Source organism: Patagioenas fasciata, chromosome 1 (genome assembly GCF_037038585.1).
Source record: "Patagioenas fasciata isolate bPatFas1 chromosome 1, bPatFas1.hap1, whole genome shotgun sequence".
NCBI lineage: Eukaryota > Metazoa > Chordata > Aves > Columbiformes > Columbidae > Patagioenas > Patagioenas fasciata.
Window position 1 is genome coordinate 82,399,322 of NC_092520.1, and position 27,903 is coordinate 82,427,224.

The window sequence follows — 27,903 nt, forward strand, 5'->3', positions numbered from 1 at the left end:
AGCATAAAACAAAATAAAGTGTTAAATACCTTTGTATTGAAATTAAGGTTTTAAGATTACCTGAAACAGAATTTACTTGAAAATTGATTTAAAGATTAATAGGAAGCAACTTGAACAGGAAATTATTATGATAAGACATACTAAAATGCATTTGTTATAATAATTAAAGTCACAATTCAAAAAGGCTCCTTGAGTTCATCAGTTAAATTGTCCCAAATAAAAATTCAAGAACAGCTCATCTTATTAACTAACATAGTATGTAAATCACTTGTTACACTGGTCACTTGGTTTACTTGAAATTGTGAGTTACTGTGTAAGTTTTCATTAAAAGGTTAACCTATGCTATGTAATGTTACTTCTGCAATAATGACCTTCTTAAACAGTTACAACCCCATAAGCTAGGAAGTTGTCAGTCTCAAGAGTATATATAGCCTATGAGTAGCAGAAGAAAGATCTTTTTTAGCAACTAACTGAACATACAAGAATTCTGATCCAAGGTTTAAGGACATCTGCAACATAAGCATATTCAGTTAATGACACTTCAATGCAAGTCTGGGAGCAAAAAAGGGGAAAAGTAAACTGAACTAGTAGCATACAAACCCTAGCAACTAACAGATTAACAAGAGATCAGAACTGCGTAGTCAGTAAGTGATGAGCCACCGAAGGAACCACTGAAAGAGTTAAACCAGAACTTCGTAACTGATCAGAAGATCAAACATATCAGGCACCTCAAAAGGTGAAAAAAGAAAATTTATCTTAGAATAAGAGGTGAGTGACACTACAGAATTTATTAAGAAATGCTCCAAGGAGATTCTGAGGTTGTGCAAAACTTACTGTGGGATGTTTAGAGGAAGAATCGAAGACGAGAAAAGGGCAAAAATCAAGATGGCTCAGGAATGAAAAACATGGGGGAAAACGGGAGGAGGAGATGAAAAGGCCGCCTGTGCCTGTTTCTCCATTTAAACGATTGAAACATTCCGCATACAAGATAAATCCCACTGCCCCCAATACCTCACGAATACAGAATAAACAATACTAAATGCCAATCATCATCGGGCATTAACATGTAATTTGACCCACATTATATTTACACTGGTTAATTAATTAAATGTGCCCAAACTGAGTCCCTAAAACTGCCTACTGAAAATGACCTCTGCTCTATATTAACTATTGATCAACTTCTGAAAGCTCTCTGGAATGGAGTTAGCCATCCCAGGGAAAAACCCTTCCTACATTTCAGCAATCTGACAGCTTGACAATAATTTCCAGAGCTTGCAAGTTTTCTTCAGCTTTTCTTATTCTTTCAGTTATTTATATATTTTTCTTATTTTTTAATTCCTTACATACAAAAGTATTAATATACTAATATATTATATATCATATTAAATATAAATCTGTTCTATTTTATAATACAGAAAATAATTGATAAAATATAACATATGCTTATATAATAAATATTAATATAGGTATCTATATAAAAGATACTTGAATCTACTTTAAAATAAATAATATATAACTACATAACAATTATATGTAATAAATACAATGTACATGGTATATGATATGTACATATGCAGCATAGATGACAGAAGAATAATAAATCCTAAATACTATTAGTCTTAGATTTTAAGTAGTCAGCCAAGTAAAGGAATTTAATTCCGCATATTGTAACTGTTGAACAACCCTAATGACTTTTCTAGTTTGGTGAACACTGTAGTTTCAATAGAACTGATAAGAAGTAATTACCACTAACACACCTAAAGTGACATTTTGTACTTACTTCGCATAGTCAAAGAGCCTGCTGTCCCAGAGCTGATGATTTCCTCTAGGACCAGAATGGAAGAAACAAGAATCTGTACCATCGAATTTGTTGAGACCATCTTCAGAGTTTTTTGAGGCATGGCTGTGCACAACATCCAGCAGAACAGTGATTCCCATTGAGTGAGCAACGTCTATCATTTCTTTCAGGTCATCTGGAGTTCCATAACGGCTATCAGCATGAAATTGCAATGTGTTATGAGTGGTACAATCTGAACTTCAACTGGCAATACTAAACATTACTCATAAAAACTACATCAAAGTCAGCAGTTGTTCATCATCTAGTTTACGGTTGTATGCAATTTATTTTCTCAGCCTCTTAAGTAGCAGCTGTTGATTACAACCTGACAATTAAAACATTTTTAACTATAAAATTACATCCTACATGCATGCAATGTTTTGCAAAAATAGTTTCAAAGTTTTACTCTTCCCTTTTACTCTGCTAATACATCAAAATTCAGTATAAAAGACAACATATACAACCTCAAGCTTCTATTTAATATTGTACGATTCCTTACTTTGTAAGAGACAAGAATGTATTTATATTACTGAAATAAACTATTATGACTAAAAAAAAATACATTCATGAAAGTCCCCAAAGCATACTATCTTCTCTTGTCCTGCTTAGTTTTTTGTTCTAGGTACTACACTATTTTCCAACTTGCTTTTAAGTATTTTTGTCTCCTGTATCCACCACACATTTCTTTCAACTAATTAAGTCAGTTAAAATTTTCTGTCTATCTAAACAAACTTAGCCCGGTTGCCACTTGAACTTCACCAAGATGAGAGAAAAAAAAAAAAATCACAACATTCAGGTGTATCATAATTTTGTTAACAATTACCTGAATATTTTTTTCATCTATTTTAACCCTAGGCCTCAAATCTAAGCACAGTCTGTTAACAAGTGGGGAAAAAGTTCCCACAGAACAAACAGAGCCATGATTTTAATCAAGTTTACTTATGAAGAAGTAGCATACAGTTCTGTTTATCATAAGGGAATGACTTACACATAGTGTTTGTTACTGCCAAGAATTCCACAACACAAAACCCATGCATAAAGACAAATGAAACTGAATTAGCCAGAATATGCTGTGACAGCTGAAGTTACTTATAACCTCTGTGTACCCTCAAAGAAGTGCTTCACAGAAGAGGCAATCGCCATGTCCAAATGATTTCTGGTTTAAGAGGAAGCCAGAGCAAATACCTAAGCCATTACTTTCTCTTTCCACTAAAATACCTACTTGCAAACACACACGTACAGGCATACTGATTTCAATGGATGGAGAGTAAAGTAAAAGAACAGAGAAGATGCTGAAGTATTTAAACCTACCTTGATGCTGCAAAGAAGCTTGTGACCTGATAACCAAAACTGGCATAGTATGCATGTTCCATAATAGCCATCAGCTGGACACAGTTATATCCTATAAAAATAGAAGAAATAAAACAAATAACACCCTGCCTTAACAACATATATATTCCAGACTTCTCTCCTTTTAGCTGCTTCTAACTCAATGATTAACAACTAAATATTGAGTCTCAAGAAGTAATTTCCACTTAATAGTTAATACTTACATGATCTTCCATTAAAAATGGAAGAGTCAGTTTGTCAAGTGATCTATATGTAACTAGGTGTATTGAATCTCTGATTTAGAAAGTAATAAGTGATACACAAATATAAACTTAATTTAACTTTGGAATATTAACTATGCCCATCTGCACGTCCTGCAACTCTGCTTCACTTTTGACACTCACAGTCGGGGGCATGGGGGTAGTCACTGGCTACATGTACTGTACCTTATGCTCTATGGAATCTTTTATTACCACTTCAAAAACACTTTTTTTCAACTTAAATGATTACATTCCCCCTCTACAAGAGTCTTCCAAGAAAGACAAGACACAGAAGCAATGTGGTTTTGTTCTGAGTTTACCAAAGAACCAAGGCAGTACAGGAGGGCAGGAGACAGACACACCATCCTATCACCTCAGTTAGTTCAGTGCAATATTAAGGAAGGGAAATCTAAAGGGAAAACAATATACTAACAGTGAAGCTACAGTACTTTCCACACATCTTAACCTAAGCTGTCTTTAATATCAATGAATAAATGCCCCAGATAGCTAGCAAATGAAGACTGAAAGCAAAGGATGACCTTCAGATTTAATTTATGGTCTGTTGAGACTCCCACCACCATCACTTCACTATTTAACCAAAATCTTAATTTCATTCTTAAGTTTAGACAAGACAGTAGTTTATTTTTCACTGGTTTTGTTTTTAAATTTTGCAACTATAAAAAGGTTGTTATTATTAGAAGAGAGCTGGCATAAGTTCAGCAATTTGTCAGATTCACTGCTGTTTTATAATTCATATGCATTGCAATTATTCTTATTTACAGCATTTTTATAAATAAACAGCAACACAGCATCCAATTAATCTCATCCGATTTGCTTGCTATTTATTTTGCTATTTGTCATGCACATATTTCTACAAACTATTAATACCTTAGCATTCTTACATACTGATGTCTTTAAGGTTGTCCTAACAAGATATTCCAAACCCAAATCTAATACCCCTTAAAAATACCTTAAAAAAACCCCTTAATTCCCACAATGTTTATTTAATGTAAGAACAAACATGTATAACCTATTTAAATTTGCTGTTTCTTTTGTTTTGTATCTGCCTTTTCATGACATTTCCTTTGCCCAAAGAAAAAATTGTAGGTAAAGCAGAAAGCTTTCATAATTCTGTTATACATATTAACCTCCTGGAATGACTAAAATTCTTCAGCACTGAAGAAAGAGTCACAGTTATGTAATGTAGAATCCAGATTTACTTTTTGTTGAGGGCCCCCAGATGTGCAAACTTCCTCATTTCACCTGCAAGCTCAAATTTATTGAAGGGCAAAAGCCACATTTTGTGAAACACTGACTCAACAAGTAAACCTACAAGAAAAATCTATAGCTTCTTCAGGTATTCTGACAAATAATAATAATTAAAAAAAAAAAAAAAAAAAAAAAACCACCACCAAAACAATGCACAAGCACAACTACAACAGAGCTGTCAGCCATGGATGTCACAATTATTTTATAGTTGAGTGTAACAAACCATATTTTATCACAGGGCAGTAACAGTCACCAAGTTCTAATATTGTCCATTACAGAAATGGTGCAAAAACACCACAGGAAATAAAAATAATTAACAAATAGAAACTGAGGTGAACAGGTTGGCTATGCTTCTTGAAATAATGATGCCAATTGTTTCTTTCATACACCCCCTCCAATATACTAGAGGTTCTTTTAGAAAATCCATTCAGAAACTACTTTGTCTTTCCTTAGAATCAAGACATACATAAATAGAACCAATTAAGAACACAGTATTTTCTAAAGACTATGTCAGGAGAACTTTTTCAAGTGGAAAGCAAACCACACCAAAAGCAAATTGCCCTGTAACATTTATGCAGGCTTTAGCAATTGCATTTTACTCAAAAATCTGTGGAATGGATTTTAACCTACATATTCTATTTCAGCCTTTTAAAATTTTTCCATAGATTTCACTTGTTCAGAATTTTAGTTCCTCTGAGAATCTGTTTTTATAGCACATGTAATCTGAAAATACAAAAACGTATAGAGATGTGATCATTATCTTTTCTAATAAGAAAACAAGCACACAAATTATCTTTGCAAGTATCCCTATTATTACTTACCAAGATCCTTTACTCTAGGTAGTACATTGTATGTGAAGTTTTTATAAGAAGCTACTTTTCCTTCCGGGGAAGCAATCCCTACATGAGATTCATAGATTCTTAGGCTTTTTAATCTCTTGGGTGAAGGATGCTTACGCTATAAGGAAAAAAATAGTTGCCGTTAGGATACAAAAGCTTGGAAGTGTTGTCACAATGACAATTTGCACAAGATGAAACAATTTAATGTTTGGTTTGTTTTCCTCTCCTCCAAAAGCACAAACATTTCAGAAATAATTAAGTATTCTAAACTGTAAACTAAATGTCTATTTCAAATTAACATTGTTCATGAAAAAGAAAATTAGGAAAACTACTGCTTAAACCTATTTTTCTCCCAAGGATTTTCTTTTCCTCTCTCAAAAAAAAGGAAAAAGTTACAAGATTCTATATTCTATTTGTTAGTTTAATATTCAAGTGAAACTTAGAAAAGTTATAACAAAACCAGTAAAACACATATGTAAGTGAACAGCGAACAGAAATTCAAGTGACAACAAGAAGGAAAATAAGCTCTGGTTGACGCTGCTTCCCTGTATCTCCACTGGGCACCTCTCCTATTCATAAAAGGACTAAATTTTTTTTCCTGACTTAAGTCTCAGTAAGGCCTTCTCTGCACCTTAAATGTTCTTGCCTCCTTTTCACTCCAGGTCATAAAAAACAATGCATTTTTAATTACCACCCCGTTCCCCTTCTCTTGTAGAGTAATCTAGGTATCAAACAGCATCACAGACACAGGTTAGGTCACTAAATTCATATGTACTATACACTTAAAATAAGAAAGTTACTCTAGACTAAGTTGTTTGTTTTTTTTTTTTTTTTAATAGATTTTCCATGTGAGTTATCCTTTCTCTGCCAAGCAGATGCCTCATAATTTTAGGTGGGTGCTAAAATTTAACTAAAAACAGAGGTTGCAGCATCTCTAATATAGAATACTGTATACTATTTTATAGTGAAAATACCAAAAAGTGTAACAATATGAAATAACAGCACTTAGTCTGTGGTTTATGAATGCTCTCCCAAGATATTTTTCATACATCATATAAAGGTGTTCCTCCCTTAACAGCAGTGCATGAGAAATAAGAGGGCTTTAAAATCAATAAACAGATTTTCCTGATACAGTGAAACTAGGATTTGACTGGAGTGTAAGCACCTTGATTCTGAAAGCTTTATCTGACTCCATATGCCACTGACTTATTATTGGAGAACTGAACTGTGTATTTGGGGCTAACATACTTAAACCCAATTCTGATAATTCCCTGCTATACTCTGTACCAGGAAGGTGCCTATTCTTGGAATAGTAATTGAGCTTGCCTAGCATGTGGGAAAGCAAGTTTAATATATCACTTTAACAGGTAGTTATTTGGGGGGTGAATGGATTGAGAGGAGCCCCATGGAGGAGAACTTGAGGGTACTGGTGGATGAAAACCTGGACATGAGCCACCAATGTGCTCTTGCAGCCCTGAAAACCAATTGTATCCCAAACCCCATCAAAATGAGCATGGCCAACAGGTTGAGGGAGGTGATTCTGCCCCTCTGCTCTGGTGAGACCCCACCTGGAGTTCTGCATCCAGCTCTGGAGCCCTCAGTACAGGAAAGACATGGACCCATTGGAGAGGGTCCAGAGGAGGCCACCAAGATGATCAGAGGGCTGGAACATCTTTGCTATGAGGACAAGCTGAGAGAGTTGGGGTTGTTCAGCCTGGAGAAGGCTCCGGGGGGACCTTATTGCAGTCTTTCAGTACTTAAAAGGGGCCTGTAAGAAATATGGTGATATGCTTTTTAGCAGGGTCTCTTTAGACAGGCAAGGGGTAATGGTTTTAAACTGAAGTGGGAGGGGAAATTCAACCTAGACATGAGGAAGAAATTTTTTTAAAATGAGGGTGGTGAAACACTGGCACAGCTTGCCTAGAGAGGTGGTAGGTGTCTCATCCCTAGAGACTTTCAAGACCAGGCTGGATGGGGCTCTGAGCAACCTGATCTAGTTGAAGATGTCCCTGCTCACTGCAGGAGCTTGGACTAGATGACCTTGAAATGTCCCTTCCAACCCAAACTATTCAATTCTATTCTATGATTCTATGGCTTTATATATTGAATCGGAGACCGAAAAAGTAGCTTGAAAACTTTCACCATCAAATCACTTGTTTCTGTCAAAGCCATGAATAAAACCCCTTCACTTCTCAAGTAGCTATTTTAACTAGTTTGTTACCCTCTTTTTGTGGAACAGTGGTTTGGTTTTTTTTTATTCTTCCAAACAGAGATACAAAGATGACACAATACACGGTTTTATACACCTTTAGAAAATAATAGTTGAGAGCCTTACTACATATGACAGTGGTGGATTCCAATGTACCCAATCGTAATTCACTTTGTCTTCATCACGGACTACATATCTTGCCCAAGGTGAAATACGATAGAGGAGTTCGCCGTTTTGAGCACGAATCACCACCTATAAAATAACCGCAACATATGCATGCAGTCACATATAATTCATACAACATCTCCTATCTAAACCGTAGCAAAGAATGAAATAGTACGCTACACAGAAATTTAATTTAAAGAACACACACAAATATACAATGCAAGTCAAGACAGGGAAGAAAGAATGACCCTGTTCACAGAGATGATTTGCAAAGGGATAGTAAACCAGGCATGCCAGACACAGGAATGATGCTCACAAGCAGGAACTGAAAGGTGAAGATATATATGGAAGCTTGATATAAATAATGGGAGAAAGAACCTTCCCAAATAGATTACCGTTAGGTTCCCTAATTTGCCCTGTCATTGCTATTTCTTTGCCACGTTCTTGCAAATTTAAACAGACATGCAGTGTAATGCCATCAGGATGAGAAATGTCATTTGTTTACTTGGTAAACGATCTAGTAAGCCGATTTTAATAACTTAATTCCCTTTCATTTTCTATGCTCTGTGAGTCCTGACCAATATCATATAGACCAGAACCACACATCAACAGAAGAAACACAGGACAATTTTCAGGTCAAGAAGAAAGAGTAAAATTTAAATTGCTGGGTTTCTTCTGCTGCCTTTCAGTTTCTCTTTATTGTATCATTAGAATGATGAAGGCATTAAGTATTATTGTTTTCCATCCCATATTTGGTTTCCTCTATTTCACAATCACATGAAAAACGACCATTCTTTTCAGTTTCTTCAACAAGCTCATAAAACTTCAGAAGAAAGAGTAACCAAACACAAGAAACCTAGGAGTTCTTTTGGAGTATTATAATTTTTTCACAACAAAAGCAAAACTGAAATAATTACTAGGATAATGTTGTACCATGATCTTGCAGAAGACATTTTATTTGAGGAGTTGATGATCTTGAACAGGCCACCTCTGCTCTGTTGAGTAATTAATATAATCTGTGACTTACAAAATACTCTTGGAGAAGGGTCTGAGAACCAAGGGGTGGAAGGTAGCATTGCTGACTAGGAGAGTGTTGCATGTTTAGGAGCTAGGGATGACAAGTCTGTGTGGTGTTGCACATGTCCTTTGGCTGCAGGACAAGCCCAGCCACCTCAGCATAACAGAGGTTGCTTTGAATGACCAAAAGGCAGAGCTTCTCTCCAAAGACAGGATCTGTTCCACATTGTAGACCACAGGGAAATCTACCAGGACACTGGCTAATAACACACTTCAGCAGAGTCCTCTGTGCTTGAAGGTGACTTGCTCACTATCAGTATTCCTTCTCTTATTCTGTCAAATCAAAGCACCTATCCTATGAAGTCAGTTGTTGTCAGGCCTTTCTTCTTGAGATGCAGAAAGAACTCTACTCCATCTCTCTCACTTCCCCCCAGCAGAAGAAACAGCATCACTCTGGTTTTACTTGGTATTTCAGCTGCCATTAAAACACTAATACAAGAGGTTCACAGATTTAGAAGCCAGGGATGTACAAGCAAGTGAAGTCCTGAAATTCTTCACTCCATTTTTGGTTTGGGGGTGGGGAGGGATGTGTTATGTTGCAAGAAAATTTCTGAACATCATAAGAAATCTCAAATCAAAAGGCGGGGGGGAGGGCGCATCTGAGTTTTTGTTTGTTGTGTTTTTTGTTTGATTATTTTTTTGAGATTAATCATCTAATTAAAAAAAAAAAAGACTAAGAAAAAGTTATTGAAAACACTGTACTGTTGCACGGAAAATTTCTTCTGTCAACTGTGCTAGCAAAGCTGGCCAAAAGGATATTTTTACAAATTATATCAACACTATGAAGAGATTCCTGGTTGATAGCATTGACAATTTGCAAGTTGCTATTAAAATAATAAAAATTCTCTCTTCATTCTGATATCACACTTCAATGATGCTATTGCTTGTTTTATTAATCTGTCCCAATTTACCCATCACAGAAACACTGCGTATGATAAGCATACCTAGCTACTTACGTTAGCATACCTTTTTCTCTAATATTCTAGCATAATTCAGGCTTATGAAGGGTAGGCATATTTTATTTTCAGAAATATGAGGCAATTAATCTAAATTCAGAACATTATTTAATTAGATGTAGTACTGGTTTAATCCAAAGATGCTACCAGAAGGAGAAAAAATTTATTATGAAATACTGAAACCAGTCATGCATATTCTTTTAATTTAATCCATTAAAGGCTTGAGAAAAACAGATATTAGAAACACAGGTAAATGAGCAACCAGTTATTTCACTTTCTTAGCCCACACTTTCACAGTTACGCCACATCCCAGTATCACAGTATGTTTGGGATTGGAAGGGACCTCAAAAGATCATCTAGTCCAATCCCCCTGCTGGAGCAGGAACGTCTAGGTGAGGTCGCACAGGAATGTGTCCAGGCGGGCTTTGAATGTTTCCAGGGAAGGAGACTCCACAACCTCCCTGGGCAGCCTGTTCCAGTGCTCTGTCACCCTCACTGAGAAGTTCTTTCTCAAATTTAAGTGGAACCTCTTGTGTTCCAGCTTGATCCCATTGCCCCTTGTCCTATCATTGTTATGTGCATTAACAATATCTCTGCATTCCATCCATCTGAAATCAAGTAAGAACTTCTGTTGTTCCATAGTTATTCAAATTGACCACATTTCCTCAGTCCCAAGGCATCAGTGCACTTGATTGACCAGTTTTCCAGAAGCCATTTTAATTAAGTACTATTTTTGTTTTTATTCAAAGCATCTATCAGGTCAAGTTTCTTCATAAGACTTATCAGGGACTGAGGGACCTTTATGGGAACTTGTAAGAGTTTCTACCAACTTTCACAGCCAGAATTCTAATAGCTAATAATAAAACTCCTGAGAAGCAGAGGCATATATGTATTTCTCACATATAAGAGCGACAATGTAGAGCCATAAACAGGTGATGCTGATCTACCATTTCCTGCAAAAGCTGGGTTTACATACTTAACAGTCTAAACAGACTCTGTTTTAAGGTTCACAGTCTAAACCATTTCTGGTTTAAGTTTTTATTTTAGAACAACTCAACTTTCAGTTTTATTATGCAAAGATATAAACCTCTCATGCTTTAGAGAAAAAAAACACATCCACACTTGAAATCATAAAATGTAACCATGCAAATGTCAGAAAAATATCTAAAAAAGTGGGGGGAAAGAAAGTGTATTTGTTGCTTTCTTCACAGTATACAAGGAATATTTTCCATATATATCCAGCCATGGTTGTATTTGGTTGAACCTGAATGTAACAGTAGAATTCTCAGTTTTCTGCATGTGCTGCTCTCATTTTTGAACATCATGTGCTGTGCACAGGGAAAGCATAGTCAAAAGGAACACAGTTAACCCATAAAAAGAATGATTACTACACTTAAAGCTGGTAAAGTTCAATCGCATTCTTCTCTGGTTCACAAGCACACTGTCAACATAGCTTCCTTAGACCTCTATCATGTGATCCCTAATGATTTCAATTCTCATTTCCTATGCTTGCTTAACCCTTTCCTTAGTTTTAAGGGAACCCCATGTACTGAATCTTTCTTTTCCTTAATTACCAAGCTTTATACTCAATCATCTTCCTATTCCTCTCTCCTAGTATTGTAGACAGTAGATGAAAAGTTACAAGTAGAAAGACTTCAAGTAACATTTTATAAAGTCTCTTGAAACAGAACTCTCACGTAATCATGTTGAGCTGAGGCATAAGCAAAACTGCAAAAGTTGAATGGCAGCCCAAAACAAACAGCAATTCAGCCCAAGTCTGACAAAAATAACTCTAAAGGCAACAGTCCAACAGCTTTCATTCCCTTATTCACTTTGCCATTTCTTGAAACAATTACAGATGGGAAAAAAAAAAAAAGTTGTAATAAAAGGGGTAACAATACAAAGCACATATGCAAAACTGAAAGACAGATAAACAATTCTCGCTCCACTCACCCCAAACTATTTCTTGTGGCCCATTTTCTGCAGTGTTCAGATATAAAAAGTAGCTGCCATGTATGTTCTGCACCTGCAGCTGCAGGTTATATATAGGCATAAATAATATTGAATATAGTCATCATACAACGCTTTTGACAAAATAACTATGAGTCTTATTAGCAAATACCATGTTTTGCTCCAAATTTGCCTTTTCTTTCATTTTACATTTCCAACTAATTTTTAAAGTTATGATGCATAACCTAAGCTAGCTACCACTTATCCCATCAACATTTCACAGCTGAGTTTCCATTTTCTATTTAACTCAACCATTCTCTCTAAAGAACGCATATACATACACATAATACGTACCAAACAGCACTTTGTCATTAGTATCTTTTTATATTACAGTTATGTACCTGCGTTATGGCTTACCCTTGGCTTTCTTCAGCTTTGTGATTCAAGTCACTTTTTAAACACTTACCAATATGAACTATGATAAAATTATCGAAGAGAAGCAATGCTGATCATTACACAAAACACTCCAACAAGAGGACAAGTGCAGGAGAAAAAGGAAATCCAAGCTTCCTAGGCAAAAATAATACATCTTCCTCAGTTTGCGTGCTTAAAACAAACTATTAAGCAAAAGCCAAACTAATTTAAGAAGAAAGAAGTCAACATAGCAAAAGTTCAATTTATACTGCCCAAATTCAGGATGACAGAAAAACAAACAATACCAGGAAACAGATGAAGAGATCCTGACTCCACCTACGCTAAACACTTGTCAGAAACATAAACCAGTAGTATGTTACTATCAAACTGCATAATACTTGGGCACCATAACACTTTTTCTAAGAGGAGAGATGGGGAGTCTCTTACAACAGCTGACCTGTTATATATTTCACATTTAGAACTTCGTACCAAAGTCATTTTCTTACTTACTCATAGTTTTCATGCTGGCTTACCCATTGGAAATATCTAACTCAGGATTCAACAACTCAACTGAATAGGGTGGTTTTTTTTGTTCCCCCACCCACTTCGAATGGTAAATAAATTCACAAAATATGTAAAAACTCAAATTCCTTGATGACCTTAGAAACCAGAATCATGTGACATTTGAAGTGAAATATCAGTATAAGTACATGTAAATAAATGTCCTCACACAAATAAGCAAGTGTCAGAAAAACACAGAATGAAAACATCCTTCAAAATTTCACATTAAGAAGTCAATTTATTCTAAAAATCGGCATGGCATAGAAACACAATTCCTATAAGAACAACTGTAAAATAACAAAAAGTGAAGAGTTTAACATAAGCTCCTCATCTTCTATATGTAAAGGTTAAAAAAAAAAAAAAAGTGTTTTGTTTGTATTTTCCATCACAGGGGTTTTAGGTGAATTTTCAACATTTCCATCTGAAATGTTCAGCACACTTTAAGTTTAGCATCTGGGACCACTGTAATTAGTGCAGCGTAATACAGAAATAAGTACACCCAAGGTAGTGAAAAGATGCCCTGGTAACCCAAGGTTTAAGGCATCAGCACTGTTGAAGTGATTAATTTTGAAGTGAGAACTTTCAGATGTGAATAAAAATCACCAGAAAAAACTGAAACAGATGGTTGTAATAAGAGCAAATGTATAGTGAACAATGGCTGATTTTGAAAGTATGTAAGAACTGGTGTGCAAAGGTGAATTTCAATTTTTAAAATGCTGGACTGCTGCAAGACAAAGCAGGGCCTAAATCTCACAAGACCATTAGTATCAAAGTGACAATGTGTTCCGTGTCAGTCCAACTAGAGTACAAGGAATTTATGAAATGGGGAGTAAGCTTCCGGATAAAACTAAGTACAGTGTTTACAGCTCTGTTTTGATAATGTTTAAAACTCTCAAAAGCAATTTATTACAGTTAAGAAGAAACCATCACTCTGAGGGCAGTCTAGTGCTGTACAGAAAAGGCAATAACATGCTGCAGCAATTCAGAAGCTGAAATAGGTTTCATTTAATTTAATGATGCTTCCAACACAGGACAAGTGGCCTCAATTTTCTGAGACACCCAAGAGCCTCAAAACTTTTCAGTATCCCACTATTCTGTCTTTCCAAAATAGTATGAGCCTTCCATATCAGCTACAGCACATCTGCCAACCCCTTCTGGATGTCCCAGAGTACTGAAAGGAAAACTTGGCACTTACGTTCAGGCAACTTTCAACCTACTGTGACCCAGTAAAATTTGTTGTCTTTTCATGAAAAGCCACACATTTTTCTTAAATTATCTATTAAAAAAGTCTGACATTTCTAAAAGTTTAGTCACAAATACAAATTTAGATAAACTGCAAACCCATGTGTAAAATGGAGTTTAATACAGTTGTGCTGTTGTTATGACAGATGAAACTATGCAGTCACAGGCTACAAAACTTCACATTTAAAATTAATATGTTTATGACTATGCCCTTTCTATCTTTTTTGTGTTTGCATCCCTTCATCTTCTCTTCCCACCCCTTTCATTTAGCTACCTCATCTTCCAGTGGACACATACACAGATCTTCAGAACAATGTGGGAGAATAATTCAAATGACAGTCGTACACAAGAACAGACAATTTCTTTGCCCAGCATTTGCTCCTTTAGCTTTCAGTTCCTGCATCTAAAGTTGACTTTAATTTCATGTGTGAGCATTTTATTTAATTATGAGGTATTCCCTAAGTCATCTGCCTCTGTATGACACAGAGTCAAACATTGGAAATAAAAATAAGCCATGCTGCCTTGATAATTCTTTATTTTTCAGGTATTTAATTTAAAACTAGCATCTGACTTTTTTTTTTTTTCAAGAATTAAGAATGATATTTTGTGGTTCAGGAAATTTGTTATATAGTGGTTTATCATTTATATTTGAGTTATGGCAAAGAAAATGAGGGCGTGATAACTAGATAACTGATGAATATATGCAAGCCAATAAACTGCTATGAAACACTGTATTATTATTTCATTACTTTAACAGCTTGAAAGCACTTGGAATGATTGTTGGTATATGTGGCTTTTAATACAACAATGAAATTAAATTGGCCATCAAACCAACAATAGCTGCCATAATGAGAGACTTTACTAGCCTTAATATAAATATGGAAATCTCAGTGACTTGTTATTTATAAGGGCAATAAGCTATTACTTCTATATTTTACAATTTACAGTGTTTCATTAGCTTCATATTCATTCATTTCCGAGACAAGATTATCCAAGTGTAAAGCCACAAGAACATAGGTGGAAATACCACCTCAAGTGACATGCACCTCATCTGAAAGTCAGTTCAACCCAAGACCTAAAAGCATGACAGAGTCAGGTCTTACAGAGTTTCTAGGAAGCTTGGGTTAGATGTTGCAACAACATAACCAGGTTTTCCCACTACATGAAATTTATTAGAAATTAAACATCAAGGTATTTCCCTTCCTCAGTTGGTTTAAGAGCGCATAGGGAAGGAAAACAACTATTTGTACACAAATATCTTTTTTAGTATAGTACTGTAGACAAAGTTTTCATTTTTACTTTAGAAAAAATAGGGTAACTGAGAGAATGAATTACAAGTTTACAAAAATACAAAAGAATCTGAACCAATTAATCTCTCCAGAACTTTATACTTAGGACACATTACTGCTTTAAGAAAACTTGGTCTTAGATTCCATTTCATAAATATAGTTCATTTTCAAACTCGGTTCCTGCATTCAAGTGACTAATACCATCCTGCTATGAGATCATATTTATTTTTTCTTAAATTGTTCATCCTTTCCTCAACCCCCTCAAGTTGCTACAGAAATAGAGAACTTTTACTGCAGGTTGAAAATACCAGGATAGAATACACAGTTCTGATGATCTTTTGCCAGTGGATGACATAAATTGAGGCCATTTACAGAAGTAAATAAAATCACATCACCTGTCCTGTCTTCCGCACACACACCCACAGAAAACCACAGGGCAACTGCTACCATTCTATTTCTACAGGTCATACTGGCTTGTGAGACAAGCACTAGAATCTAGAGGCAATGGTTTTGTATGTTTGGTTTTTTAATACATGGGAGCACAGCAGAACAATTTTTGATAAGGTAATGTAACTTGCTGTAGAACCCAGGACCAAAATTCAGAGTTCCTTGCATGACACAGTTTGGTTTAAAAAAGATTTAGATAAAAATACAAAAGCCTGACAAAAAAAATGGGGATAGAACAGCAGTGTTAAAAGCTTTATTCAGGAACTGTCTCATTCAACCTGACAGATTTTAGAGACTAGATAAAACATTTTCCTCTTTAATAGCCTCAGAAATAGAAGGCGAGGAATGAGGAAGCAAACACAGCCTCTTCACTAGTACCTATTTCTTCTTGCTACTGCACAGCCCTGCCTAATGAAGCTCAGGAGAGACAGTAAGGAGGAAGAGGGATCAGTTGCTCAACAGTTCAGCTTCCCCTAAGCCAGGAGTACCATCTCAAATGGACCCTCCACCCAAATAAGTGGGAAAGGAGGCATGGAAAACAGATATTTACAGAGTTCACCTTCCACTGTAAAACTTTACCACAGTCTGTTCCTAGTGCTCCAAATAACCAATTAATCACGTGTATATGTCAAGGTGCTTGCAGTCAAGTTATTACTGAGAAGTGAATTGAGTATAAACCTTGAAGTTTTGGAAAGAATGGACAGGGTGTTGCTTCTGCCAGGCTGTTCTCCATAAACTGCAGATCAGTTGCACGAGAAGGAAAAAGTAATAAAACACTCTAGTCATATTACTCTAAGTCTCCCTCTCTCCAATTTTTTTTTTCCTCATCAATTTATGATCACAGTCAAAAATCAATTAATACAAAGTGATCTCCATTGTTTGTTGCAGTGATTGTTGTTGTTGTGTTTCCTTTTTTTTTCTTTCCAAACAATTTTCTGGCAAAGAAATCTCCTAAAGGGACAAGCATTTAAACCAAATACTGAAAACAATACTCCTTAGCTACTAGACACCTAGTAATAGTTCTCAGGTAGTTTATACATTTACCAAAGTTCTGCAGAGGAATCTGTGCAGTTCAGAAGCCAATAGGAGAGGGGTCTATTTGCTACGCAGATTATTTTTTTATAAATAAATAATCACACCAGCTATTAGACTCTAAACTTATTAGGGATATTAAATATTTGTTCACAATTCTCCCTTCTTTCCCCTTCTCACCCGATGAAAGAAAATATATTTTAAAAAATCAAAATATGAAAGAATCAAAAGCCTATCTTCAAAATGCAAGTCATGAAGTCATGCCTTGATTTTCCAAAAGAGGGAGATATAGCTCCATTTCTGAATTAAGCATTTCAATTGCAGTGAATAATCCAAAAAAAAAATGTGTAACTGGTTTACTAGATCAGCTTAAAAAGGAAAGCTTTTGGTCTTTTTTCCATTCCATGCTTCTCTTAGAAAACTCAGAGCAATTAGCAAATACTAACAAAAACTACCAAAAATACTATATTATCTATTTTAATATAAAAAAACTTCAAAATATGGAGACCAGCCTAGTATTATAAAAACTTCTGTGTAGACAGAGATAAAAATACCATAGGAAAAACAAACTGTTAAAATCCAGAAAACCATAAGAGAGTTGTTAAAAGCAATATCATATGGAAACAAACCCAATAGATTTCAAACAGGTACAAGTGTAAAGACAATACTTGGTTTAATCACCATGAACTATCCTATATGTCCACGGATTTTGACAGGAAGAAATAATACGCTTTATAAGTATTAGCTACAAAAAGACAGCATTTTAGGTATTGAGAGACAACCAGTTTAGTTTTTAAAAATACCACTTGTATCTGTGCTGCAGGACAGGATTCAAACTTTTCTTTCAGCCGAGAATCCAGATTTTGAAAACCTTTTTGAAAATCAGATTAATATAAGTCAAAGCAAAACCAGAATCCACACAATACATAGTTCAAGAAATACTTTTTTCCCCACTGTGACTTAACTAGAATCAAGTTACAAAACACCAGTGATGCAACTCAAAGACTATAAAAAGTTGTATGCATAATATAGAAGTATTCATATATGTATTACAGAACTGAGAGGCTTGAGGTAGGAGAGCACAGTTTGAAAAGCACATTACACACATAAGTGTAATATGTGTAACTTATTAGAGTTGTTTCAAGCCATGTCAACTAGAAAAGAAGCTGTTGAAGTATGTAATAGGGGCACCCAAGCATTAAGTATTACTTATCCTCAACTATTAAGTGTTTGTATGAAGAACAACTGCTGCATAATGCACCTTGCGGTTGGGCAGCTGCGGCACAGCACTCTTACTGTTTGATGTTCCCATTCACGGCTGCTTCTAACTGACAGCAAAACGTCTTTTGGAGACGTGCTCAACACCTCTGCTTCCTGTGACAAACTCCCACAGCATCTTATAAGTGGGGTAGCCTACAGCCCCAAATGGGCCTTCCACTGTCCCTCCTGTTGCTGTTGTCTCCCTGCTCAAAAACTGCAGAGTCTCTAACACTGTAGGTGACACTCTTTTTTGTGGATAATAAAGTGCAGAGAACTGTGATGTCCTCCCTCTTTCTGAAGGCTGTCATATTTTCCACTTTCTCCTTGAACTATAATCTTCTCCTAACATTACAGACAATTACAGCTGAAAATTTGGAAGTACGTACCAGCAAGTCACACTGAGAAGAGTGTCAGAAGCCTTACCTAACTAGTAACCCTATCTTCTAAACATAAACCATTCTCCCAAAAACCACAGCCACATTCATATATACTTAACATGGGTTCTGACTTTAAATTCCATTTCAAGACACTGTCTTCTTTAAAAATTCTCTCCCTTTACCTCTAAAAAAGAAAAAACACATTTTGTTTTAACACATACTTCATATAAATTGAAACAATTAGTCTTCTGTATGGATAAACCAAAAGGAAAATATTTTTAAATGGCAAAACCTCCTAAAGAATAGTGCAATCGTCAAATCACAGGAGAACTAAGCCTGCCAAAAGAACCGAACATAATTCTGAAGTACTGAGCTCAGTCTGCAAGCAAAGGCTTCAAAGAGCAACAGCCTGTTGCATTACAATTCTTTGTCATTGCTACAAGCTCTCCTATGAGTCCACAAGTAGTTGCACATTGTTTACCAAATTCAAACAGGCAAAGTCCAGAGATCATTAACCTCCCAAAGAGACAGCAACTCTTCCTGCTACTAAACATCACCTGTAACCCACAGAAGTCTATGACAACTTGCTGAAGGGTCATGGCTCACAATCAAGCAATGAAACAGGGAGGGTATTGCCATAGATTTAACTAATGCTTTACTTTCCATTCAGCACCACTGATGTCTAGAACTGTATATGCTAGATGACTTAAATCCTGTTCCCTAAAGTTAAAAATGGCAGGAATGTCATATCAGCTCCTTCTTGAATACAAGTTACACATTGCTATGCTGCAGAATGTTTGCTTCATTTACTCTTCAACTCTGTGGACCTGGTGATATTTTTTTTTTCCATCCTACAGACCACTTAAGACAAAATTTAGGTGAAATTGAACTTATGAGAGGCTACGATATTCCTTGTCCCCTCAGCTAGCCTGAAAACAAGAAACATTAGAAGTATTTATATCTTTACCCATAAGAAACCAGTGAACACTTCTACAGGAAGTTTCCCATTCAAATAAAGTTTCATAGCTTTGCTAGGGATACCTGGGACTCCCTTTCTAACAGCTATCTTACTGCCCAGAACCTTTTTACATCTTATGTTACAGAAAACTCACCACATCTTTAACACTTCTATACCTAGCATCCTAACCACCAGCTTGTTATCCAATTATTAAAAAGTTTCCTGGGTTTTCACATTCTCATTAAAATCGCCTTCACATTTTGACTGCAAAGTGCTTGACATTCATGAGACCTGAACTCAAAGCCTGCCTGATGCTCTGCTGCTGGACTTCCACATCAGTCAGGTCAGCTGCAACACCATCTACTTCATCAGCAACAGTAATTACACTTGATGAATTTCACTAACAGTAGTTCTCTGACACTGATTAACCTCTCTGCTCACCATATTTGATTCCTTTTCAAGGTTTACAAGTTAAACACAGAGCATGCAGATCTACTAGGAGTATAGGATACAGTAGTAAAAACTGTATGGATGAATAGTTACCTTCTAATCATGATTAATCTGTTACTATTCTGACTCAGTAGTTCCTCCTTTGCACCCTGTAATATTAAAAAGGCTTATGTATTTGGACTGGAAAACTACTCAAAACCAACAGTAGTGATCTTGTAAAATATTTTGTACAAATTGACAAAGTGACTTATCCATGTCAGTCCCAATTTTGAATTGACCTTGCCACCTTTAACTACCGTTCAGCAATCACTAAACACACTCAAACATACAAGAGTCTGGAATATCAAAGAAGAATATAGTGTAAATAGGTGCAGAAAATATCAAACCTAATCACCTCATTACAAGACACGCCCTCAAAAAACTATACCTTTTACCATTTAAATATATATATATATATGCACACATTTCCAGATACACGTGTGTGAAGGAGGAAAGGCTATAGATTTAGCAAATTATGGCATACAGAGTTTTAAAAACATTCCTACCATTTTCTGAGGTGACCCTTCCAGGGAAAATTTACGTTATTTATTCCCTGAGTAATTTGCGATTAGTTATGCCAGCATACACAGAGAAATTATGAAGGCTGCTACAGTGCCTAGAAATGATCTCTTAAAACCCAAGCAAAATTAACTACAAACCAGGATTATTTTTTTTTTATCTACCTACACTTTATTACACAAAAGCTGTCTGAGAAAGCTACCCATTTGTAGTTAACTCATATGGCTTCAAAAATGTAATAAGAAACAAAAAAAATTAGTAACTGATATTTTACAGACGACCTCTTCATCTTTACCTTGTTCTTGGTAAAAGCTGCTTTACAGAGGCATGTCAGCCATCCTGACTCTTACCTCCATAACTCAAGAGAAATAAGCCAGAATCACATTAAACTAGTTGCAAGAACGTACAAGTGATATTTAGTTGCATAGTGTTATAATTTCATGCATTTACCCAGCATATTGTCAGATACATTTATTAGTATATAAAACTCTTGTTCTGTCAAATCATTCCAGAAATCACAGATCTATTGTCACTACTAGAAAGCTGAACACTTACTAGTATTTTAGTATATCCTCTCCAGCTCATGGAAGAAAACTTAGTGGTTCCACTGCACAGATCTCCTTCTATTCAATGTTCCAGGGCAACAGATAGCTCAGTCATAATTGCCAATATTTTGGAAGTACTGATCTTACCATTTTTTCTTATTCAGCTGTGTGAAAGCTTTTTGGAACTTGATCATTGACCATGAATCTGGAACTTTTAATCTAGGTTTGAATTCTTATTAGCCTCTATCTTTCAATAGTTCTGCTTTCTTCTGTGTTGTTCCTTGGCATTCCTACAACAAATATTAAACAAGGTACCCACTGCAGATATTGAGATCTCATTTATTATCAATACTGTCCCCACTCCTAAACTCCACTGATACTATTTCAAAATTGGGATCTTACAGACTACAGTGAAAACTTAATTTACAGGTATTTTTAAGCAGTTATAAAACTCATTTATAAATAAACCATAAAGGAACAAAGTGGAACACTGATTAAACTCCCATGTGCATATCAAAACACATGACAAGATCTGTTAAGAAAGCCTATCCACACTGGTTTTCTAAAAGCTTGCTGTATACTGTGAAAAGGTAATTAAGAACACTCTGGCAATGAAGGAAAATTTTTCAGCCATTAACTAAGGTAAGTACACTTGCCCCACAATTGCCATCACTGTTAGAATGACAAACATGTTAAAGTTTAAAGAAGCTTTGGTTATCAAACTACCCTCACTAGAATAAAAAAGAGGTAAGGAGGCTTAATTTATTAAAGCACGAAGGGCTTTTTTTTGTTGCTTTTTACTCTGTGCTCAGTTTACAACATCCATCAGAAGTTAAAGAAATAAAAATAAACACCACAATCACAATGGCAATCATATTTATTCACTTAACTCACTCTAAGCTTCTCACTAATCCATGGAAGAAAGAAAAAAGTGTCCTTTTCTAGCAGGTAACCTTATTTTGTAGATGGATTTCATAATCCACAAGGGAGTCACTCAACTATTATAAGCATCTGTCCCTTCACACTGAAATGTATCAGAAATGTATTTGAAGATTTATAGCAGGTTTTTTAATTACTCCCCTTCTTCAATGCTTATATTTACTTATGAGAAGACTGCCTGAAGAGCTACAGTAGACAGTCTACTACTATTGAAAAAAGGCAAACATTTGACCTCTGCTCCTCATTTATTTTCCTACAAAAATATTTTGTGACCTGATCTAAATTAGTGTCACCAGCAACAATCCATCCATTTCCCAGTCTGGCTTAGAAATTACTTATTTAAAAGGAATGACCTTGTCACCATTTCAGAACTTGGCATTTGCCTGTGTAGAACTAAAGATGAAAACAGTGTAGACAGAAACTAAAGATAAGGACCTGGAAGAGACTTTTTTCACCCTAGCAGATTAATCAAATCACTACCTGAATGTCTAAAGTAGACTATTTCAACTTAAATACTTAAGAATAATATTGATAAAAGAAACTTTAAAACATGATATTCCTTTATGCTTCTTCAGTAAAGCAAAAGAGGGATACCTTCATTACTAAAAACAAAGTGTTGTTGCCTAGTCTAGCGCACAGCCAACAGCGCCTGTGTGGTTCTACATTAGCTCTGCAATCTGCATAGTCATTTTCAGCTACAGACAAACCAATATTCCAGCTTCTACAGAACTGCAAAACTATGCTCTACCACACGAATCCTTGTGTTCTCAAAAATACACGGATTTATGAACAATCATAATTTAACAGAACCATGTAGTTTGAAGAAAACTTACAGACAAGCAGCAGCTTTCTGAATCCATTAGTGGGATGAGAAAGGATAAAAAGCTGTAGCATATGGGTTACTGTATATGCCTATCACGTGGAATATTCCAAGCACATTCCAGCTCCTGTGACAAATAAACCATTTCAGTAGTACCTTAATTGGAGACTTTTTTCCACGTTAGTTATATCATCCAAATACATTAAAAGTACACGTGATGTGTTAGATGCAGTTGTGTAGGTGCTACGGAACAGAAACAAAGTGTCACAAAAGTGATTTTTTTTTTTTTTTTTTTTTTTTTTTTTTTTACACTGAGGGCAGTGAAACACTGGCACCGGTTGCCCAGAGAGGTGGTAGATGCCCCATCCCTGGAGACATTCAAGGCCAGGCTGGACAGGGCTCTGAGTAACCTGATCTAGTTGAAGATGTCCCTGCTTATGGCAGGTATGTTGGACTAGATGACCTTTGAAGGTCCCTTCCAACCCAAACCATTCTGTGATTCTATGATTATTAGGCAAAGTTGCAGTTGAGCCTGGAAGTAATTTCATATGGACAAAGTAATCAATTGTTATTATGTACACTTGTGAGTCGAGTTTCTAAATCTTTTGAAGACAAGAATATACACACTCAAAAGCAGATCTACCTCACAGGTGGCAGGGTAAAAAAAAACCCTAAAATTTAAAAAGGAAAACAAACTCACATTCTGATGTGCAAGGAAGAGTCTCATGGCTTTTCAGACTCAGAGCAACTATAGAACTACAGCAAATCATCTCAACTAGTACAACAGCACCAAGAGTAATCAGCAGTCAAAAATTCTGCATACTAAACAAATCATGCACAATGCAGCCTCTGCTTTATGGAGTTTGTATTTCAAATAAAATGGTGAACAGAAATAGAGAAAGTACTATAAAGACCCATAATTCAAAAATAGGAGAGACGACCAGTTATCACATAGGTAGACAGACAAAAATAACCTTAAGGTTTTCCAAATGTGTTTATATGCTTTTTACTATTATGTTAATAATTATCAGCACTCCTCATCATACACACCTCTTATCTCTACACTAAGCATATCATATTCTACAGCAGGTGAGCTCAATAGTTTTCTAAATACAACAAAGAAAGGTAAATTTAGCAACGATCAAAAAATCTAACCTACTTACATCTCAAAACCATGGACATTATTAGTTACCATTCTGCAATCTCATACATCACTGCATAATCACTGTATTTGTGAGTTGCAGACAGCTGTTTTCTTTCCTGCTCTGTAAAATAAAACCAGCTTTCTCATCCCTGAATGATTATTCTTAAATTTCAATTTATCCATATTTATTACTGGAATAATTTCAGAGGCCATAACAAAAAGCATTGAGATAAACACACACATTGAGTAAGCATTTCCAGAGCATTTATATATATCTTCGTTTCAGCAGATTCTGTGTTTACCTAAGGCTGATTTTCAGCAGAAAAAATAGGATTTTTTCAGTGTGTTAGTTTAGTCGATTGGAGCTCTGAAAATATACTAGCATTATACAAATTGTCTCCGTTTCCTTGTTTTCCTAGACACAGAATCACAGAATGTTAGGGACTAGAAGGGACCTCAAGAGCTCATCTAGTCCAATCCCCCTGCCGAAGCAGGAACACTTACATGAGGCTACACAGGAATGTATCTACAGATCATTTCAGTACATTTTTTTCCTTACCTACTCATTACTGTCCCCACTTACCATCCGATGTTTCTGGAACTCAAGCTCTGACTGCAACAACTTACACTCTCAGAAGTACATCTGTGACTAAAATCAGTATTCACCCAGAGATACGAAACCCTAGTGATATTTAGCTGTCATGACATATATCTGCACTAAGCATAACAACCATGGCATTTGACAACTCAAAGAAATTTTCTGCTAAATTCTTGAGGAAACATTTTATGCTCATGGATGCTCAAAAAATAGAATTGATAAAATAACAAAGTTTTCCCTGAATCTAAGCCTACTGCTCAATTCTCTTGATTGCTAAATGATAGGCATGTACCACTAAAGCAACACAAAAAGATCACCTGAAGGGCTATGGCTAAAATGGTAACAAAATTACCAAGGCATTGAGATTTGAATAGGATCATAAAGTCGAGTAGTTGCATCAAATACAGAAATAATTTATCTATACATTACTTGATTCTTATTTTTCAAAGCATCAATATGTAAATACTGTTTTCGTGTTATAGCATGATACAATACACTATTATCCACACTTCAGCCACTTTTGCCTGTTCCTAAGCATCTCACAGTTAGATGTTAATGTTTCACTCATTGAGTCACTTTGCACAAGCAGGTCAGCTGATTCTGATTCTTATAACAATTAAAAGAAGAAAGATATTTAAAAGAAAACAAAAAGGACAATAAAATAAGAAGTATTACAAGAATTGGACTAAGTCTAGAACCAGCACCTTTAGCTTTGATCCATGGGGCACAGGAGGATAACCATCTTGTCCAGGTGGAATGAACAACTCCCACTTCCCATACTCCATCTTCTTATATGGATGAGAAAACGGATTCCAGCCATCTGCAATTTTAGAAATAACATTAAGCATATTTATCTTAAAATGTGTCCAACTACAATTAAAAAGTTAGTGTGTTCCATCTTTATCAGACTAAAACCTCAGTACCAGCAGACACAAATACTTTTGTATCTGATACCACCATACACATTCAAAAGAGGTTCAATAAAATATGAGATTTTCACTGGGAAACATATTCAAATTCTAATTTACAATGATTATTTCTAGTTAACATTCTTTGATCAAAGTAAAAATAACCACCTCCTCTGCAGCAAAAAAACACTGACTTTAATACCACAAAGTCGTGGTGGTATGAAAACTAATGCCTGAAAAGTAACGCTTAATGTAGAATTAAAGCCAAAAAATGCACATCCTAAACAAGTCAGCAGAAATATTTATTATAATAATATGGGAAAAAATAATTAGCATCTGTTGATCATGGAGAGGGGAAGTGAGTTTGGACAAAATGTAACTAAAGCCCATCTTCATAAATTGAATGCAGAAACCACGTTTGGACACACATGCAACACTGCCTCTAAGCTGATGTTCTATTAATAACACTCATTAAGTGTATATAATAGGAAAAAGAAAGGGGAAATTGCAGACAAACTTAGCAGCAGTGGAAACCACACAATACCAGAAAATAACAACACAGTCAGGATCCACTGAGCACTGGAGACATGCAAGGTTGGTCATTACGACATGGCCAATTGAAAAAACAACTGCCAAGAAGATCTTGTGTGTTCAAGGCTAACTCATATGAACAAGACCGAATATAAAGCTTCTGAACAGACAGATTTATGCAATGTAATAATTTCTAACCTAGAAGGAAGTAGGAAGCCAAGTTTGACAATTACTACTTTTTTTATTTTTTGCCTTGAAACACATCTATCTCACACAGTTTAAGGCAAAGACTCCTAAGCTAGCAAGAGAACAGTCAGAAAACTGAACTGCAAGACATTAAAGCAACACAGGCTAACCTTCCTTCATGCTAATATTTTTGCATACCATGCCCTGTAATTAAAATAACAAACAAAAAAAACCCACGCCAATGAGGCAGCTTACACCTCAATTAAAGAGAAATAAGCAGTTTTCAGTGCCCAGTTTATAGGAGGTGCAGTGTGTGATCTTAGGCAGGCATTCTGTAACAGCTAACAAACTGTCCACACCTAAACTGTAGTACTATGACTAGTTTAAGATAGTACAAAACAATATTGCTACAAAACATGGTAGCCAGGGTTAAAAGCAATTCAAAAATGCCATTGGAGCAGGATCATCTACTGTGCAACAAAATATGGGTGCCTTCAAAGTTTCAGAGAAAGACTAAGCTGCTTTAAGAGTAACTTGCTAGTTGCTCTTACAGAGTTGTTTAAACCTGAAAACTGCCAATCTTTAAAGAACAAAACTGAAAGACACAAATTAAGTAGGCTAGACAATGTGACAAAAATAACTATGCAAGACAAATGTTCTAGTACCTATTCATTTTACAGTAGAGAACAACGTCAAAACCAATGAGGAGATTATAATAAAATGTTTCCCATGATAAAGAACAATTATAAAATTAAGTCAGTACTCTATTTAGATGATAGTTTTTTCACTATTAATGTATTTGGATAGTGCAGACAGAAAACACACACATTACCGTAAGGAAAGTGTTTACTAAACCATTGCTTGATTAATAGCAGAAGAGCTAATGTATTAGTAAGATTTAGATAGGTCTTCCCCCTTGGTTTTACACAGACGTTTCAGTTGAAAAAAAAAAATGAAATAAACACCACTAACATCTACAAGGCTACTAAGACCAACATCAAACAAACAATACCCTAGAAGTAAAGCAATCCTCCTTAAAAGAATGTCAAAACTGCAAACACTACATATATAATGTTTACATACTAACACATGTGTTTATTTTATTTCAGGGAATGGTAAAGAGATGTACAATACATCACTAGGATTTTAGGACTTGAAAAAAAAATAAAAGTAGTCATACAACATGGTACCTACTGTAAGTTACAAGCTTGTGAGTGATCATCACTGAGAGAAGGAACAGGCAACAGCAGTCATCTAAGTGCTCCTGAATTCTCCCAAAGCACTGAAGATACTTAAATGGCAAAAAGGGAGTTGGAGGTAGAAAGTACGGCAATATATTACGCATAAACTAAAAAACCCCAAGGGTGGTGAGTTAAAACTGATATCCACTTTCAACTTGCAAACAGCTAAACTGTCCAAAATAAACAATTCAGGCAAGAATGGAAAAACAGAAGAATGATTTAAAAAAACAAAAAAAAAAGAATAACTAGCATCTTAAGAAATTGCAAGAAGACTACTTTAAGGAACGTGTTAGGATTTATGGTAGGTCAAGGTTTTATGGGAATTACTACCAACTCTTTCAGCCTTCTTCCCCATCTTCATTGCTTTTCATGAATCTATTGCCAGTTGAGCTGTATATCGTGATTACAATGCATGAACTGAACCAAATATGACAGGTGACGACTTGCTAATACTGAGCAAAATAAGTTACAGCAAAAGTCTTAGGCCCAGTCTCTACAAAATTCACTTGGGA

At 35.5% G+C, this 27,903-nt stretch overlaps 1 protein-coding gene across 5 annotated transcripts in view; it reads right to left on the bottom strand.

Moving 5' to 3' along the window:
• The window catches only part of GBE1 (1,4-alpha-glucan branching enzyme 1), a 157,769-nt gene that overhangs the window by 85,039 nt on the left and 44,827 nt on the right, over positions 1 to 27,903 (bottom strand). For all 5 annotated transcript variants that reach the window (XM_071809839.1, XM_071809837.1, XM_071809831.1 and 2 more), the window contains exons 3-7: positions 25,230 to 25,345; positions 7,870 to 7,995; positions 5,517 to 5,652; positions 3,149 to 3,239; positions 1,781 to 1,990 (exon numbers count right to left, since the gene is read on the bottom strand). In XM_071809839.1, coding sequence (XP_071665940.1) covers positions 1,781 to 1,990; positions 3,149 to 3,239; positions 5,517 to 5,652; positions 7,870 to 7,995; positions 25,230 to 25,345 — 679 coding nt within the window. The remainder of the gene's footprint in view (positions 1 to 1,780; positions 1,991 to 3,148; positions 3,240 to 5,516; positions 5,653 to 7,869; positions 7,996 to 25,229; positions 25,346 to 27,903) is intronic.